Source organism: Ptychodera flava, chromosome 21, assembly GCF_041260155.1.
Source record: "Ptychodera flava strain L36383 chromosome 21, AS_Pfla_20210202, whole genome shotgun sequence".
NCBI lineage: Eukaryota > Metazoa > Hemichordata > Enteropneusta > Ptychoderidae > Ptychodera > Ptychodera flava.
The window spans coordinates 1,582,771-1,601,817 of NC_091948.1; the positions used below are offsets into that span (position 1 = coordinate 1,582,771).

At 34.9% G+C, this 19,047-nt stretch overlaps 1 protein-coding gene across 3 annotated transcripts in view; it reads right to left on the bottom strand.

Annotated features, from left to right (window-relative positions):
• The window catches only part of LOC139121059 (semaphorin-2A-like), a 291,580-nt gene that overhangs the window by 136,533 nt on the left and 136,000 nt on the right, over positions 1 to 19,047 (bottom strand). For all 3 annotated transcript variants that reach the window (XM_070685673.1, XM_070685674.1, XM_070685675.1), the window contains 3 exons: positions 14,616 to 14,814; positions 5,176 to 5,318; positions 1,913 to 2,036 (listed from right to left, as the gene is read on the bottom strand). In XM_070685673.1, the coding sequence (XP_070541774.1) occupies positions 1,913 to 2,036; positions 5,176 to 5,318; positions 14,616 to 14,814 (466 nt within the window). The remainder of the gene's footprint in view (positions 1 to 1,912; positions 2,037 to 5,175; positions 5,319 to 14,615; positions 14,815 to 19,047) is intronic.

The window sequence follows — 19,047 nt, forward strand, 5'->3', positions numbered from 1 at the left end:
AAGCACACTCCGGTCATCACATGACGGTTGTAACCGTACATGTGCTGCCGAATCAAAAGACTTCAAATCAAAAGTAAAAAAGTATAGAAAAATATCAATATCCAAGCACTGTGAAACAGAGTAATTTTGATAAGGTCAATTTATTGTATATTATAAAAAATCTCCAGGCCACTCGGAACAGCGTAAGATTATGATCTCACCCGTTCGAATACTACACTCACACGGTAAAGTTATATACTGCTTCCGCCAAGCGAGTCCGCTTAGCTAAAGACGGTAAAATGACCATAATTATTATTGCTAATCTCTATAAATTTTGCCGAACATTCGTTAGTAGTTGTCGAATTTCTTGAGTTTGTCCGAAAACTATTTCAGTGAATGACACCTGAGTGCGAACGCAATATCGGTATCGGGATAGCAAAATCAGTCACAGACAATCGAGGAAGAACATAGGAGTCTATTAATCTGCGAGTTAACTGAATCCTAAGTTACTAGGAAAGTAAAAAGGTCATGTTGTGTCTTGGCTGGGAAAGAAAAGTTCATGAAGATTTCAAAAAAACGTCAGATAATATTAGAGCAATTTAGTAAAAAACAAGCTCAGAAAAACGTATAGAGAAGAACGACATCACGGCGATCTTCAAACCTTTCATCATGTTTCAGTCTGAACGGTCAACATTTGATGCTATAATCTATGTCAAGTGTCTCTTTTTGGTCAAATCTGACAGAGATGAAGCAATCGCGATTTAGTTTCATCGCCCCGACCCGACAGAAAATAATGCAGCTCATGGGCACCTGTATAATCGTGGCGTGAACGTATCCAATGGCCGTTCACTGCATGGCCATGGGCAAAGGACCGTGCATCGCCAGCAAACAACGGTTTTGGACGTCACGAGAGCATTTTTCCACAGTCTGTGAGCGGTTGAGTGATTTGGGTTGGCTGCATAGATCGGAATCGAGTTGATTTCGGCCGAAAACAGTTCGAAAAGTAGTTTTTCGTGTTCCGTCCGAATTGGATCCGCATGTTGCCGGTTTTGTCCATGGCAATCAGCAGAGCTGTGGTGGGAGGCCGTATAACGCCGGGAACACACGGCATCGTATGCAGGGCTAGGCAACAACATACTTCCAAAAGAGATCTATCGTAAAATATCGTACTGCAGGTCAACATACACATCACCCATTCATAGGCCTAGAGGTACACAGATCAACAAACAAACAGGGAGAGGCAATCTTGAAACTATGAAATAGTCCGTTTGTGTCTGAACTCATCTGAGACTCGTGTTCAGTAACCGTTGGTCAAGTATTTTGCTCAGTTGTAAGAATCGTTTATTCATTGTTGACATCGTAATCGATCGGATGTACACAACAAATGTTTGATCGTTTTGCACCTTTGCGCGTCCCCTCGTGATTCGCAGCTGTTTGAATGCTTTCATCTATTGTTTGTTGGACGCTTCGAACACGGCATCGAAGCAGTTTTGGCATCAAAAAGCAACTTAAAATGGAAAAAATGAGAGAATTTCGCCAATAAGGTGATGCCACAAGTATTCACAAACGTAATATGTTGGAGCAATGCTTTAATTTACACCATGGTTGTTGAAAGCTCCAGATTTTCGGGAGCATTCGTTGACGCTGTTATCATGTGCCACTCATGTTGGATAATGATTGCCCAGGGAGATAGGGGGTATTTATAGGCTCCCCTGCCTTTAAGCACGTGTTGTACTGTGTAAAAGAGAATTGCTCAAGAACATCTCCTCAACACAAATTAAGCAGTATTTTAATGATACTTAAGATTTCAATAGTTATGTTATACAGTAGTAATATTGCAAATACACAATGATTGTCCGTCAAACTAAAACATGTTTCATTATTTGCCACTTCAAATTATTTCATTTACTATACAAAGTACTTTGCTACTTACCCAGCACATCATAGAATTGTTCAAAATCAGGAAACTCAGTGTTGGTTGCAGAACAATCAAGCCGAGCTTTCAGATAAGTTGCCCATCTGTTAGTCAATACATTGGTATTTCCGCCTTCATCTACCTGTAAGCAGATTTTACAAAATTGCAGATTTCATCATGATTTCAATATATCACATTTAGTTCATCTGTAGAAACCTGTATACTTACCTGATGTGACTGAAAATAATTGAAACTTTTCCTGCTATGTCCTTTTCCACTGATGTTACATTTATTTAACTTGACCATGAACTTACCTACAAAATTTTCTTAATTCACTGAACTAATCAGTTTCTACATTATTATGCATCATTATGCTATGGACAAAGGGATTGATCATTTGAGTGAAAAATACAACCATCAATGGCATTGTGTTGCCAGTCCACCCATCTATCCATCCATCCTTCCATCCATCCATCCATACATATGCCGATGACTTACTTCTACTATCTGAGACACCTACAGGGCTACAGAATGCTATAAATTCAATAGGGCATTATTGTGAAAATGGTATTTAGGCATAAACATTCTCAAATCAAAAATCATGGTTTTCAACAAATCGGGGGAAAATTTCAACAAATTTAAATTTACTATACATGGTAATACTTACCTTGGCATAAAGTTAAATATTACAGGAAAACTAAACAGAGCACAAATTGATTTGAAAAACAGAGCTATGAAGGCATGTTTTAAATTGAGACAGTTACTCTTTGCAGAATCAAATATTCCAATTAAGTTCCATTTACAAATGTTTGATGCCATGATAAAACCTATTCTGCTATACTGTACAGAAGTACGGACTGCGGACATACATACATACATACATTATGCTATGGACAAAGGGATTGATTATTTGAGTGAAAAATACATTGCATTGTGTTGCCAGTTGGACAATGTGTGAAAATACCACAAGTAGTAAGAAAATATTCAATAAGTATTCATTTTTTACTAATTTTAGAAAGCTTTGCAATTAGATCATTGCAGACTATGACAGAAAATCAGCCTATTTGATAAGCTCTGCGTCGTTGACAGCTTAGATAATTTCCCCTGTTTATGTAGAGAATAACTATTTGCGACATGTGTTGATGAAGAAGGTGGAAATCTTTGATAGCTCATTTCAGGATGGCCTGACGAAAAATGGCAAAAATACCTGCAAAAATACACAATTGATGATTTCATCAGAATGTGAACTATCACATTAAAATAATCCCTGGTAACATGTCAAAAAAGCCATTAGTTTTTTAGAAACAAACTTTCTGACCGAAAAGGGCAAAACGTGCACTGAAAATACGAAATTACTGTCTTAGTGTAGAATTTTGTCAATTCTGACTCTTTTCATGGTTTATTTTGTTCACTTGCCTAGTACTCATATGATCCATTATGAATAAGTGTAATTTAAGTGTGGATATCGGGAAAAGGCTGACAAATTATAATTACTTGGAAGACATAACGGCTCAAAAGGATAGTTTTCGCAGGAAAATTTTATCGAAACATTGAGAGACAAATTTTGTCAAAACTGTAATTGCCTTCCCTGCAAAAGTATTATGAAATGGTCATATCTTAATATCTTAAGCAATTTTGTGCGGACAATATAATTTTGTTTTCAATAAGTGTTTCTTCAGTCAACAGTGCTAAAAGAGCAAGGGATTTATAGACAAACTGATTAGAAAATCAAATGATTAATGTATTTTAGAATAAGCGACCTGAAGGTCAATATAGCTCAGTTGTGTTATGTAAAGAATAACCATTTGCGACACATGTGTTGATGAAGAAGGTTGAAATGTTGATGAAGAAGGTTGAAATCTTTAAATAGCTCATTTCAGTGGCCTGACAAAAATGGTAAAAATAGCTGCAGAAATACACAATTGGAAAAATTTATCATAATATCAATATAGCACATTGAGATAATCCATGAGAACATGTCAACAATGGCTATGAGACGAGTAGTTGCCCCGAAAATAAGAAATTGCAGATATCATCATATATCACCATATCATATGAAAAGGACCTGTATACCAAATATCAAAGCTATCAGGTGAGCAGTGTTTGAAGAACAATTTTTTTGACCAAAAATCACAAAATTGCCCCCAAATACATAATTGCAGTTTTCATCATTATTTAAGTTCATTACATCTAGTTCATCTGTAGGAACCAGTATACCGAGCATCAAAGTTACCAGATAAGTACTGTTAGACAGACAAAGTTTTTGACCAAAATTGCAAAAATTGACCAAAAAATTCAAAATTGTAGATTTCATCATAATATGAATATATCACATTTTGATCATCCCTATAAATCTGTATACCAAATGTCAGACGAGCAGTTTTGGTGCAATCACTTTTTGACCAATAATGACCAAAAAAACCTTAAAAATACAAATTTGCATATTTCCACCCAATTTAAACAAATCTGAAATAGATCATCTTTAGGGATCTATATCCCAAATATCAAAGCTATCTGACATCCAGCTTTGAAGGAGATTTTTTAGATGTATTGACCAATTATGACAAAAATTGCCTAAAAAATACAAATTGTATATTTCACCACAATTTGTACAAACCTATCTCAGGACACCCGAAGTGAACTGCATATCAAATTTCAAACCAATCGGACAAGTGGATTCAGAGAAAAAGATAATTTTACAAAAAAGTAAAAATATGCAAATTTCACCACGATTTGAATTTACCTACCTGAGGTCACCCCAAGTGAACTGCATATGAAGTTTCAATGCAAATCGGACTTATAGTTTCAGAGGAGTAGGCAAGTGTTGACAGTGGAGCAAATAAAAGTTAAAAACGTTGGTATGATACATGTAATAAAGTTGTGAAGTACACTTAAATCAAATGGACTGTGAGAAAACAAGCACTTTTTCAAAAAAGTGAGAGAATTCTTTGATAGAATACTATCGTTACTGTGTGTCCAAATTGAAAAGAGTAAGAACTTAACAAATTTAAGGTTAAAAGAATGGCACGGAAGGCTTAAGTGCATTAACTCCTTCAAACTTTGCTACCTGCCTTATCTTCTACAACTACGTATGACAGAAATAAAATGGTGACTTTGTGTATTAATACAATACTTAGTCTACTAGAATATTCTGAATTTGTTGTGTGTGTGACTGTAATTTGAATTCCTAGATAATTGAGTGAGTAATGATTTGATCAAGTTGATCACTCTAACCAGGCTTCTGAAAATCATTATATTTTGATTCTTTGAGGGTTTCTTACCTCACAGACCCTTGCAACTCTGGAATAGGTAAGTTTTTGAGGGTACTGGTTTATATTTTCTTCACCCTCCTCACGAAAGAAAATAAGAATTTCAGCTTCACCAGCAGTAGGAGTCACTCTGTATGTAGATATGAATTCTGGATCTGTAGACACACAAAAATTTATAGAACCATTTCTCATGTCCTTAATTCCAACAAATTTTAAAGCAGTATACAAAGAATACAGTTACATAAGCGAGAATGTGATCAAAATATAGACAAAGACAGGCAATTAAGTGTTACAACAACTCAAAATCTCAAAGTCATATGCGATGCTACTTGGCAGCAAAATATAATTAATACCAGTCCTTCATAATGCATATTACCAAACACAAACACTGAGCAGAGCCCATTAGTCCAGTCAGTCTACCAGATTTTGGCACGCAACCCACCACAAATTGCAACAGCATTTTTCTTCAGAATGCATTTTGAGAGGTACAAAGAACAACATATCAAAAGTTTACTCGAATCTAACTTGGGTAAATATGTCTAATTTGCATAAATCAAACATGGCTACGTGCCGTCCTAAAAATAACATAATTGGCAATATATCACATGTTAAACAAACTATTTCAGTGATTTCATAGTGCGACATTACTTATTTGGTACGGATAATAATTTTGGAGATATAATTTAGCAATAAAGCACACCCAGCGACGGTATACCACGAGATTGTGACCAGTTCACGGCATATATGCGCGAGCGATAGCTAGTGCATATATGAAGTGAACTGATCAAAATCGAGTGGTATACCGTTGCAGGGTGTGATTTATTGCTATTATATCATAACAGTATGTTGAAATTCTGGCATGGAACGTCAAAAACGTTTTTTTTTTTGCTCAAGCTGAGAGCTCGCGCGTATGCCAGCCGTGGTATATCGCCAACATACCACGGTTCTTTTTGCGTCTAAACCAATTAGATCTCTGTATTTGCGCCATCAATATACTGGTATGATATAATGTTGTTTATATGCAGTTTTAATTCGCATAATTCAAGTGTGGCGGCTATGATTCCTAAAGAATACATTTTCGATCATATACGACGTATTAAACAAGCTAATAAGTGATTTTAAGGTTAAAAATATTTCTTTGGCACGGACAAGCAATTTTGCAGATAAAATGGTTTGAGTAGGCACTTTGCTAATTTGCAAAAATCCAACATGGCGGCCAACATACCTACAAAAGACATTTGTAGTCATATACCACGTATTAAATAAACTATGTCAGTGATTTTAAAGTATAAATATATTTCTTTGGCATGATCGGACACTATTGGTGGTTCATTGTTTTAAAAACGCCTTAAACGCCTTTATCATTTGCAATAATTAAATATGGCTACCAAATTAATGCCCCATTGTTTAATGGGTTTTAATATAAATAAGGTTCAAGTATAGTTTTTAGCGCTAGGAATCTATCAATTAGAAACTATTAAGTCCTAGGATATTTATTTTTAAAAATATGAAAGTATGCTAAAAATTTATTTACATTAACGATCTATTTCAGAATTAAAGTTTATTTTAGTGGGTATTTGTGGTACCCGAATGTGTTAAATACTCCATTAATATACAGTATTTAGAAAAAAAGTAAAAAACGAATTAGGTAGTCTTACTTATATGACATAAAAATGGATGCAAATAAGTATATACTAATGGGCTTTTACTATGTAGATGTAAGACGGTCATGCGATTTTAATAACTTTGTGATTTTCCTATATATGAAAACAGTAAATGATTGTTAGTCATTCAAATGTATTCTCTTTCTGAATGTAACATTGGATTCATCTGTGCATGGCATAATTTAGCTCAAAAGTTAGTGAGGCAAGGATTATCAGAAAGTAGACCAGTGAAATCATTTAAGAAGTTCTATGGTAGATACGGAGATGTTGTATCAAAATATGGCCTGTCTGTTTCTCGAATGATGAGTGACAGCATACTAAATTTTGACTCACAAAAGTAATTTGGTGAATTCACCAAATAATAATGGATTTTTCGCTTTGGGTCAATCTTGACGGGTGCAGCTAGCTGGCAGGGTACGCTTACCCATTCCGGACACCTGGTACCACCACTATTTCGTGGTTCAAGATGACCCCATTGCCTTTGTCATTTTCAATATATTCCTTGGACCTGGTAAATTTCAAAGTGTTAGTTACATAGCTTTCAAATAGTTTTCTAAACTTTATGTTTCCTGTTATTCTGTGAGGTCCATTTTGATTTCAGTATGAATGCGTTTCATGTTTTGTGTAAGTCTCATTATATATCGAAGTGTCATTTTTCCAGATGTACATGTTTGCATCGTGTAACAGTTGGATTTTGTTGGGCTGATTAGGTGTTTGGATGAACTTTAAGCCTTTGCTAAGCATACAGTTTTCAATTTTTTAAGTTTGTGTGTGCTGATAAAGTTTTTATGAGTCTGACATTGTTTGCAAGAATGCTAAGTTTTAATTTGTGTGTATTGTGGTCTTCGTTATTTTTGATCAAATTATTTTTGTGTATTTGCATGTTAATTAGCTTTAATTTGTTTATTGTAGTTTTTCTGTTATATGTGATGACTTCTTGCCTATTATCTAGGGGGATCTACTGGAGATGTACTCATCCATAAGAGTTCAGTCTATATAAAAAACTAATTATTTTGTGTACGTCTTTTTAAATAATAAAACCAGTGAACATTACAAATTACATGCTTTGACAAAGTACAATATTAAACACCCTTACAAATTACAAAATACATCAAATCAGGTCCAATAATCATTATCATTCAAGGTAACTATTGTGAAAATCGCCTTTAAAAACCAGAAATATCACACGATGCTTACAGAATGCAAGGTATTGATTACTCTATGTAAGAATAAGAAGAGAGCAATTAAACATTTGATAAATATAAGGGAACAGAACTTATAGACACTGATGACAGCATAAGGAAATGTCAGCAACAACTGGGAGAGCGGCGAAACTAGACAAAGTTAACAGCAGATTGCACAACACGAACAATAGAAGAAATAAAACAACCGAAGACAAAGTTAACAGCAGATTGCACAACACGAACAATAGAAGAAATAAAACAACCTATTAGGTTGTTTTATTTCTTCTATTGTTCGTGTTGTGCAATCTGCTGTTAACTTTGTCTGGTTTCGCCGCTCTCCTAGTTGTTGCTGACATTTCCTTATGCTGTCATCAGTGTCTACAAGTTCTGTTATGTATGATAAAAACACATCGATTATCACATAAATATCATATCTATTGAACAGTAAATACAGACACCACTTTCATACCTCCTGCAAAAATACACAAAACTCGATCACGAGGCACAAAGTTCATACGACGCTCGATAAGTGAACTCTGAAGTCTAACTTTTCACATTTCGAAACAAATCGTGGAAAAAACAACAGAAGTACATAACATACACAAAGAGATTTGTACAGAAAATTGAGGGAATCAAAGTTCTAAACAATGCGACTTTGGTAACATGAGACGAAGAGTAAATTTACGTACATCACAAGTACATCACATACTTATGTTATCCTGAATCTTGAAAATGAAATGTCTGTATACCACAACTTCTTTTAGATTCACTCATAGCGACTCCATGTAACACTTTTTGTACAATATTGTATGTTAGCTGCCTTGCCAATACAATCTGACCAATGTTTATTGAGATTTTCACCAAGTTTTCACTTTTGTTGCTCACTAGCATTTTTAATGACGTTGACTTCATTTGAACACATAGTAATCTACAGTTAAGCATGTACATATATCTACCACAAATATAAAGGTAAAATGTAAAGCAATTCTCAATCTTTTGCAATTGGACCAGATATCTCAAAAATATTACATTGGCATATTCATGCAAAACGTGACCCAAAGTACTAGATCGGTACCCAAAATCTTCTTTAAAACACAACATATATATAGTTCCATGCTAATTTTTTGTTAAACTCTGTCAGTTGTACTGCAAAATTCGATCTTCCAATTCGCCCATGCTTACTCAAACAAAGTTAATCAATATTTTGATATATGGTAATCAGATGATCCTGAAGAACTTAAAATCCAATTCTTATACCTTGTATCAGAAACAAGACTCTTGTCCAAAATCGGTAAAAAATCCACAAACACATACATACAAATTTTATGCTTTTCAACCAAAATATCGTATACATTGTTCCTCCTTACATACGTACCAAAGAATAAAGTAATAACTCTTTTATCAATATGACTGCTGCAGAACATGAAAATCATATTGTTTTCTTATTCTCTTATCAACAGATAGATCAATAGATAACCATCTAAGCATTCCGAAGCTGGTCACATTTAATGCAGAAATTATTCAGTTATGACCTCCACAAACTTGGTCTACAGAAAGACCGGCGAATGGATGGACATACAGACTGACAGACACAGTCTGGCAGCAATGGCAATCGTCCCCTAATGTGTCTTGGCCAATGTTTGAAGAACTGGATGTAATGATCAAATAGTTATATATACAGGCACTCATGGTGAATATATTACAGCACTTTGATTAGTTTCTTGTTCTCTTTCTACTAATGTGAAAGTGTTTACGACCATCAACCCATAAGGCAGTTATGTGTTGACAAATACAGACAAACAGGCAAAAATAGCTGCAAAAATATGTTATTGAGAAAATATAATTGAAACATATTAAACTAAGATCATCCCTAGGAGTATTTCTACTCAATATCAAAGCTATTACAAAAGTAGATTTTGTGAACAAACTCTTGACCAAACTGGAAAAAATTGCCCGAAAAGCACAAAATTGCAGATTCAATCCTTATTTCAATAAATCATTTTCAGACAAACCCTAGGAACTTGCATACTAAATATCAGAACAATCAGATGAGCAGGTTTTGGAGTAAAAAAATGACCAAAAATTGGGAAAATTGCCCCAAAATTATAATACAAAAAAATCACTACAATTTTTAGAAACTAGACTGATCTCAACCAGCGGAACATGGATGCCAACCTTCAAAGCAATCGGACAAGCCGTTTCAGAGAAAATGTTTTGACTAAAAACCGAAAAAATTAACCCCAAAATACAAACATGCAAATTTCATCCCAATTTGTACACACCTAATTTAAAATACTTAAAGGAATCTACATACCAAGTTTCAACAAACTGACAAACGTTTACTGAGTTTTAGCGATTTGCAGGATTTTTCCTTTTTTACTTCACTTGCATATGTCTGACACTGACATGTTCATTTGAACAAATTCACATCGTATACATTGTTCCTCCTTACATACGTACCAAATAATAAAGTAATAACTCTCTCATCAAGATGCTGTTTCAGAACATGAAAAATCATATGGTTGGTGATTGCACTCGATCAGATTACAATATTTGATTTCTCATATTTAAAAAAGCAAAACAAAAAACAATGTCTTAGCAAACCATAACAGCACTGAGAGTTTAACATCTGTGCTAGGTTTCATAAAATTTGCTGCAATATATAGACATAGAACCCTAGTTAGAAAAGATCATCAAATATGCAAATTAGGAATTATTTTACATGATGCTGTTAAAATATCTTTGTATACTCCTAAAGTACAGAGAGTTCCACATCTTTACCTTTCTTCATTAAATTTGATGCGGTAATCCTTGACATACAGTCAAGTAATAGACTAATTAAATGAGCAATTAATTGACATGATACCTCTCTGTACCATGTTCTATCAAATTTAAGTTGATAATTCTTGAAATATTATAAATGATTCTAGTGTCTTATACATTCAAATTGGCACAAATTGTGGATTCGGATTCAGAGAATGCATTGTTTATGCAGTATTATATCATACCAGTATATTAATGGCGCAAATAAAGCAATCAGAGTGGTCGACAGGCGAAAAGAACCGTGGTATATTGGCGATATGCCACGGCTGGCATACAGCTTAAGCAAAATCCCCTTTTTTGACGTTCCATGCAAGAATTTCAAAATACTGTTCTGATATAATAGCAATACATCACATCCAGCGACGGTGTACTACTCGATTTTGACCAGTTCACGACATATATGCACTTGCTATCGCTCGTGCATATTGCTATCGCTCGTGCATATATGTCGTGAACTGGACAAAATCTTGTGGTATATGTCGCTGGGTGTGCTTTATTGCGTAAATATCAGACAATAAGGCTAATTTTTGATTCAGAATCACAGGCCGTATCTCTGAATATAAAAAACAGTGAATCTTTGATTGCCAAATTTGATTGTATTGTGAAAACAAATGGCATGCATTGGAAGACCATTGGGTACTATTGATTACTTAGGCCCTTACTTACTTACTTACTTACTTAATTTCGAATAGTGGTTTTATTCCCTCTTAAGCAAGTTGTAAAAAGACAATGAAAACACCGGGCTATAGATATCACACGAGATATTCTTTTTCAGGTCATGATTAAGAATGACAGTATAAACTTGTACGGAAAAGTAAACATCCTGCTCGTTTGCCTGCTGTGAATTTGCAGGAAGCTGGGAATAATTGGCTCCATCCTAATCAACTTCAGTCTCCACAATCGACTCGACAAGTAATTTAGCACTTGGGTTTGTGTTCTATCTTAAAACTCATTCTTGTAATATACAATGTTATCCACAAAACTTATGTAGGACTTTAAAAAGTAAACGTAATGTATACTCAATTGTCAACCTTCTGTGACTGTTGCTGTAAACCAGGGATTTGTATAGAAGCCATTAATTGACTTACACAGACAAACAATATGACAATGAAAAAACAAAAATCTTCCAAATCAAATTACCAAGCATTATTTTCGTACAAAATTGTCGTGTTTACGTTTACAGATGTAAGAGTATGTGATTAGTCACCTGACCTTGTTGGATTAACCAGCAAAGTTAACTGACTAAACAGATGACACTTTTTGTGAATATGCTTATGTTATCCTGAATCTTGAAAATGACAAACTGGTTTTTTCAAATATCTGTACACCACAACTTCTTGTACATTCACTCATGGTGACTTCCATGCACGTTTTGTAAAATGTATGTTGGCTGCCTTACCAAGACAATCTGATCAATTTTTGCTGAAATTTTCACTACGTCTACACTTTTGTTGCTCATTAGCAGTTTACTTGGTAATGTTGACTTCATTTGGACAGATTCTAATTTACAGTTGAGCATATATCTACGACAAATACACAGGTAAAATTAGCAGCAATTCTCATTTTTTTGAAATTAAACCAGGGACTTCAAGAATATCATATTTGGCACTTTTTAAATAAAAGAGGCAACACTATACTAGATCTGTTCAAAAAAGAAACTTCTTTTAAACATACCATATGGATATTTCCATGATAATTTTTTTGTAAAACAGTGTGTCAGCTGCACTGATTAATATTACATGTAACAACAACAAACTTCTGTCTTCCTATTCACTCATATTTTCATCAATATTTGAACTTAAAAATCCAAAGTTGATACCTACTACCTGACATGTTATTCCTGAGATCACATTTTAAGACCAAATATCGAAAAGACCTCAAAATACAAATATACTAATTTTCAACAAAAATATCACATACATTGTCCCTCCAAATATATTGTACTTATAGAAAAGTAATAACTCTCTCAACATTAGAAATATTGAAGATTATGACAAATTACTTTTTTCTTATTCTTTTATCATTATCTACAAGATTCCATTCAGTTATAGGTCACCATCTATAGGTCACCATCTAAGCATTCCACATTTTTAAGCTAGCCACATTTAATTTGGAAATTATTAAGTTATGAGCTCCAAAAACTTGATCTTTGCTTCCTAGTGTGCCATGGTCCAGGAGTGATAAAGATATAACAAACAGCTGGTAAACAGACAATCAGAGTACATATTACATCAATTTGATTAGTTTCTTGTCCTCTTTCTACCTGTGTGATACTTTTTAAGACAATAAACCCGCAAGGCAGTTTATATGCATTGACATACATGCTATCTTTTACAGGCACATACAAACTTTTCTAAATTTCTCATGAACGATGTTTGACATAGACTGAAATACATAACATGCAACCAATGTTTACATTTTGCCCATTCAGCAGACTCACGGAGAGATTTCAACAGAACAACTTACAAAACTTACTTACACAAGGATGACGACATCAACTTAAGAATTTTGATTGTACGTGAACTTGACTACTTTCAAATCCTAACCTTATTTCACATCTTCAAGTAAGATACACTCCACTAGTAATTGTGTGAATGAAGACATCAGGAGTGGACCGTTTAATATCAGGGCCTTAGGGGTGTAGAAGGTTCATGAGGTGGCATTGTTTGTTTTGTTACCTTATCCATTATACAGTATTGACCATGTTTACATAGAGCGATACAATTGCCAGATGGCAGGAGGTGACTATTTTCGACCTTGATACTCTTCAACATTGAAAAAAATTTTGAGTATATTTGTTGGAGATCAAATCTGCTAAAATCACCTTCAGCTTTGCTCTCTAATGATTTTTGATTGCATTTCAACTCCAAATACAGTTTCCGTAGGAGATTTTTGACCCATAAAAGAAGCAGTCAACAACCAGAAAATACAAATATGCAAAGTTCACCATAACTTGAACAAATACTAGGTTTACCCCTTGGAACATGCATTACCAAGCGTCATAGCAATCACACCAGAAATTTCAGAGAACATGATTTTGTTGACTAAAAATGGGGATAACTGCACAAAAAATACGAAATTTTATAGCAAACATCTGACTGACGTCACACATAAGATCATGTATACAAAGTTGGCTATCTGACTAGCGGTTTCAGAGACTTTTTGACCTGAAATGCGAAAAATTGCCCCAAATACAACAAAGTTCGCCCAAAACATCTGAGTGACATCTGACGTAAGATCATGTATACCAAGTTTGTATACTTTGCAAGAATCAGTTAAGGAACGGATGACGTTTAACTTGCATATGCCAATGTTTAACCTCAAATATAAATTTTGATATTTTTCTGTAGACGATATATTATCAGTTCTTTGCTTTGCCTCCCTGTAGCATAAGTTTTTAAATGTCATTTAAAAACTGTATTTACTACAGGACTTTCCTCTTGACCTTTCTGCTTAGTACATACATTTGTTTGCAATTTTTGTTAATTGTGCTTAAATCCTTGTAACCTTGCAGAATGTCATTTTGTAAATTGTGGTAGTGTATAAGATATTTCTGTTTCAAATCATGAAATGGCATTCATATTCCATGTAAACAATCAAGTGAATATAAAACTTGTGTGTAAAATATTGTGTATATAGTTGTGAACCAAAAAACCCTTGCCTTCACAAGTTTGACTAGGCACATCACAAAGAATTTATTATTCCCCTTAGCTTTATGCCATCGTACGTTATTCTCTTTCGCACTCAAATTACTTATACCACATATGTGAAGGATACTTACTTTTCAGCCATTTCGCATCATTTTCTGTTTGTAAATCTAATGGATCACTTGATGTTGGAAATCGTGCAATTATGCTTGTACCATCACTGTATGTTGTGGCAGAGTAAAGCTGATTATCATTGCCGAAGACACTTGCAACTCGCTGGTCATTCTTGGGGGGACATTTGTAGATCCCAGAAAGCGTTGCACCTTTATTCAACTAGAAGAGGATATAAAAAATAGCGTCACACCTTCCTCACAATGTGCTAAATGTGCTAGGGTTGTTCCAATTTACAAAGGGTCTGGTAACATCAGTGATATGTCAAACTATCGTCCTATTTATATCTTACCAGCTCTTTCGAAAATCATTGAAAGACATGTGTACAACGCTTTATTTGAATATTTACCTACGTTTAATCTTCTTTTCAATTGTGTTGTTTTAGAAAGAATTACTCATGCTAAACAGCTCTAATCCGTTTAACAGATTAAATTTTGTGTAATGATGACAGTCGTTATTTGAATAGTGTACTCCTGCTTGATCTATCAAAGGCACTTGATCTTATAGATCATGACATTTTGCTAGCTTAACTACACGTTTATTGGCTATCTGATGGATTGATTAACTGGTTTAGATGTTATCTCTCAAATCATCAACAGATTGTGGATTACATGGGCAGTAGATCGACCATTTGTCGTATTACCACAGGTGTGCCGCAAGAGTCTATTTTAGGACCATTACTTTTCATGATTTTTATTAATGATATGTCATTGTCTGTTGATTCCTCCACCCTCCACATGTATGCTGATGATTAGACACTACTTACGAAGGAGAAGTGTATGAAGTTAATGATGCTATAAATTGTGATGTTTTGCCAATTTCTAATTGGATAACCAATAATCATATGCGTTTAAACGCAAAGAAAACAAAGTGCATTTTGATAACATCACCTTTTACGTTGGATCATCTGAATAATTCCGATGTTTCATTGACTATAGAGATAGCTGATACCAAGATCCCCAAAGTTATTTCAGAGGAGATTTTAGGTATATATTTAGATGAAAACTTATCCTAGGATGTTCATATTGATAATTTAAGCAAGAAATTGAGTATGCGCACTGGATTGTTACGTAAACTTCGTACTTACATTCCTTTTGATCAGCGTATAGTACTGTATTATGGTCTATTCAAGAGTATTCTTGATTATTGCTGTGTAGTTTGGGGGAACACAACAGTTGAGAATATTGATAAAGTGTTTATACTTCAGAAAAGAGCTCTATGTACGCTTTTCGAACTTCCGTTTGATTTCCCTTCAGTGGATTTATTTTCGTGACTTAATGTCATGTCTGTCAAACAACCAATATTTTACTTTACGGCAATTGAAACATTTAAATGTTTGAAAGGGTATGGTCCACAGTATTTATCTGATTTGTTTACCGTTCAGAGTTCTACTTCTCGAAAGGATTTTTATGTAACTAAATGCTTCTCAAAATGTGGTCAACGTAGCTTTCAATACCATGCTGCCAAACTGTGGAATGCTTTTCCAATTGAAATCAAACAAACTAATAATAATAATATAACAATATTTATTTCTTCTATAGCGCATTACATAATAGTATAAAATCTCAATGCGCTTTACAACACTTATAGATAAAGAGAATACGGATAGTTTTCAATCGGATTCGAACCCACAACATACGGCATCAGTCGCCTAGCTGAGAGGCTAGTACATTTAAGTTGTCATAAAAATAATAAGTAACATTACAAACAAGCATACATAAACAAACACGTACACACACGCACACACACACACACACACACACACACACACACACTCGAGCTAATGTAAAACTAAGCAATCTGGTAAAATATCGAAATTGTACACGCTAAAAGGTTCAACTTTAAAAACACAATTGGAAAACACTAATGGAGTTAGATAAAAAAAACTCACTGTGAGAAATATAATTATTGCATCCCGTAAGCCTTCCTAAAGAGATGGGTTTTAAGTTGTGTTTTAAAAGAATACAGGGAAGGTGCGTTTCGAATAGAAACATCAAGGGAATTCCACAGCCTGGGAGCAGCTACCGAAAAAGCGCGCTTTCCATAATGCTCCTGATTATAGCGAGGTTCGACAAGTTTTGTAGCATTTGCAGAACGTGTTAGTCTACTAGGCTTGATAACAATGAGAAGATCTGACAAATAAGTTGGAGCTTGGCCATGGAGACATTTGTATGTAAGCATAAGAACTTTGAAATCAATTCGATGGATAACAGGAAGCCAGTGTAACTCTTGAATAACATGTCTGATGTGTTCGTGTTTTCTAGTACGAGTAACCAAGCGAGCAGCTGAGTTCTGTATGTGTTGTAACCGGTTAATGAGATAATCAGGAAGATGAATGTACATACTATTACAGTAGTCTAGGCGTGATGTTATGAAGGCGTGGATTAATCTTACAGTAGTTTTGCTATCCAAGACGTTACGGATACGACCTATGCGATTTAAAACAAACAAGGCTGACTTACAAACTTGCATAATTTGATTATGAGCTAAAACAACACTGTCAAAATAAAACCCTAGGTCTCTGACAACGGATGAAGGTGCAATTAGATCTGTTCCGACACGTAGTCCAGGTAGAGGTGTATGAGGTCTGAATTTCGAATGAAAATGAATTAATTCTGTCTTATTATCATTTAAAACAAGCTTATTATCGGCCATCCATTCACGGATCTCGTCCACACAGGTTTCAATCTGTAATTTTGAATGATCAGCCCGCTTACAGGTTAAATAAACTTGTTTGTCATCAGCATACAGCATGAATCTTATCGAATGTTTTTCCAGTATGTTCTCAAGGGGGGCACAATAAAGTGCAAATAATAATGGCCCTAAGACACTGCCTTGAGGGACTCCATATAATAGTTCACGTGGTTCAGAAGCGATATCATTCACCATTACACTCTGACTCCTTCCTTTTAGGTATGATGCAAACCAATCCAGTGCTTGTCCCTTAATGCCAAAACGAGTCTCTAGCCTTTTCAAAAGAATGTCATTGTCGATGGTATCAAATGCAGCACTCAAATCTAAAAGAACGAGTATCACTTCTGAATGACTATCAATAGAAAGCATGACGTCATTTTGTACTTTTACCAAATCCGTTTCTGTGCTGTGGAATTTGCGGTAAGCAGATTGAAATTTACAATACAGCTGAGAAGATGCTAAATGATGGTGTGATTGATCTACTATGATTGTTTCAATGACTTTGCCAATGAATGGAGTATTTGATATAGGGCGATAGTTTTTCAATTGATCTTGATCCAATCCAAACTTCTTCAACAAAGGTCTAACTATGGCATGTTTGAGACACTGTGGAAAACACAAGAATTAAATGACTCATTTACTATGTCAGTAATACGTGATGATACCAATGGAAGGCATATTTTCAGCAAGGAAGTCGGGATTGGGTCAAGTTTACAAGATTTTGAATTCATTGATGTGATTAACTTAGAAACATATTGCTCTGAAACACACATGAATTTATCAAGTGGTGGACCATAGTCATTAAACACTTGTACTCCGGTCGTAGAATCCAATCGCTCTCTGAGCTTCATCACTTTTTCACAGAAAAAGTCCGAAAACTTTTCAGCCAGAACCTTGGGGTCACAATGGTGTGGCAGAATCAGGGCAGATGATGATTTCTCACCAATGATATCATCGATAACAGAGAATAACCTTCGTTGATCGGATTTTTCTATCTTTGAACGATAGTAGGCGGATCTGGCGTTGTTGACGATACGATTGTGGGCAGAGCGTTTCGCGTGGAAGATTTGTTTATTAATCTCTCGGGGATTTGCCTTCCAGGAATGTTCTAATTTTCTGACTTCCTTTCGATGATCACGGCTTGCCATTGACAACTTTCATTGTTGCTGGGGCGACAGTGTTAAATACCCTGGACAAAGTGATATTGTAATTTTGGACCAGCATATCCACAGATGCGCCTTTCAATAAAGAGAAAGGATTGTCACCCATACATGACATCATTTGATCGAAGTCAATACTAGATATCTTCTAACTAACTGCTTTGATCTTCCTGGTGCGAGGCCTGGTCAAATTAGACACAAAGTGGATGGAACTGTGATCAGATGGCAGGAGACAGTGCGATTCAAAGTCCTTGACGAGATTTTGTGATGACTGCGATATTACGAGATCTAGTGTGTGACCTTTCTCATGAGTCATGTTGGACGAGGTCGAATGATACTGTTCTGTACACCTTTAAATCTGACTTGAAAGATTATGTGAAATGAATGTTCCTTTGTAGATGTAATTATTGTAATTTTGCTTGAGCCCCGATGAAAATATCTGTACAAGTAACTCGGCCGCTCAATAAAAGTGTAAATAAATAAAATAAAAATAATAAATTGGCTGGGATGAAAAGATCAGAGAAGATGACCAGAAGAAATG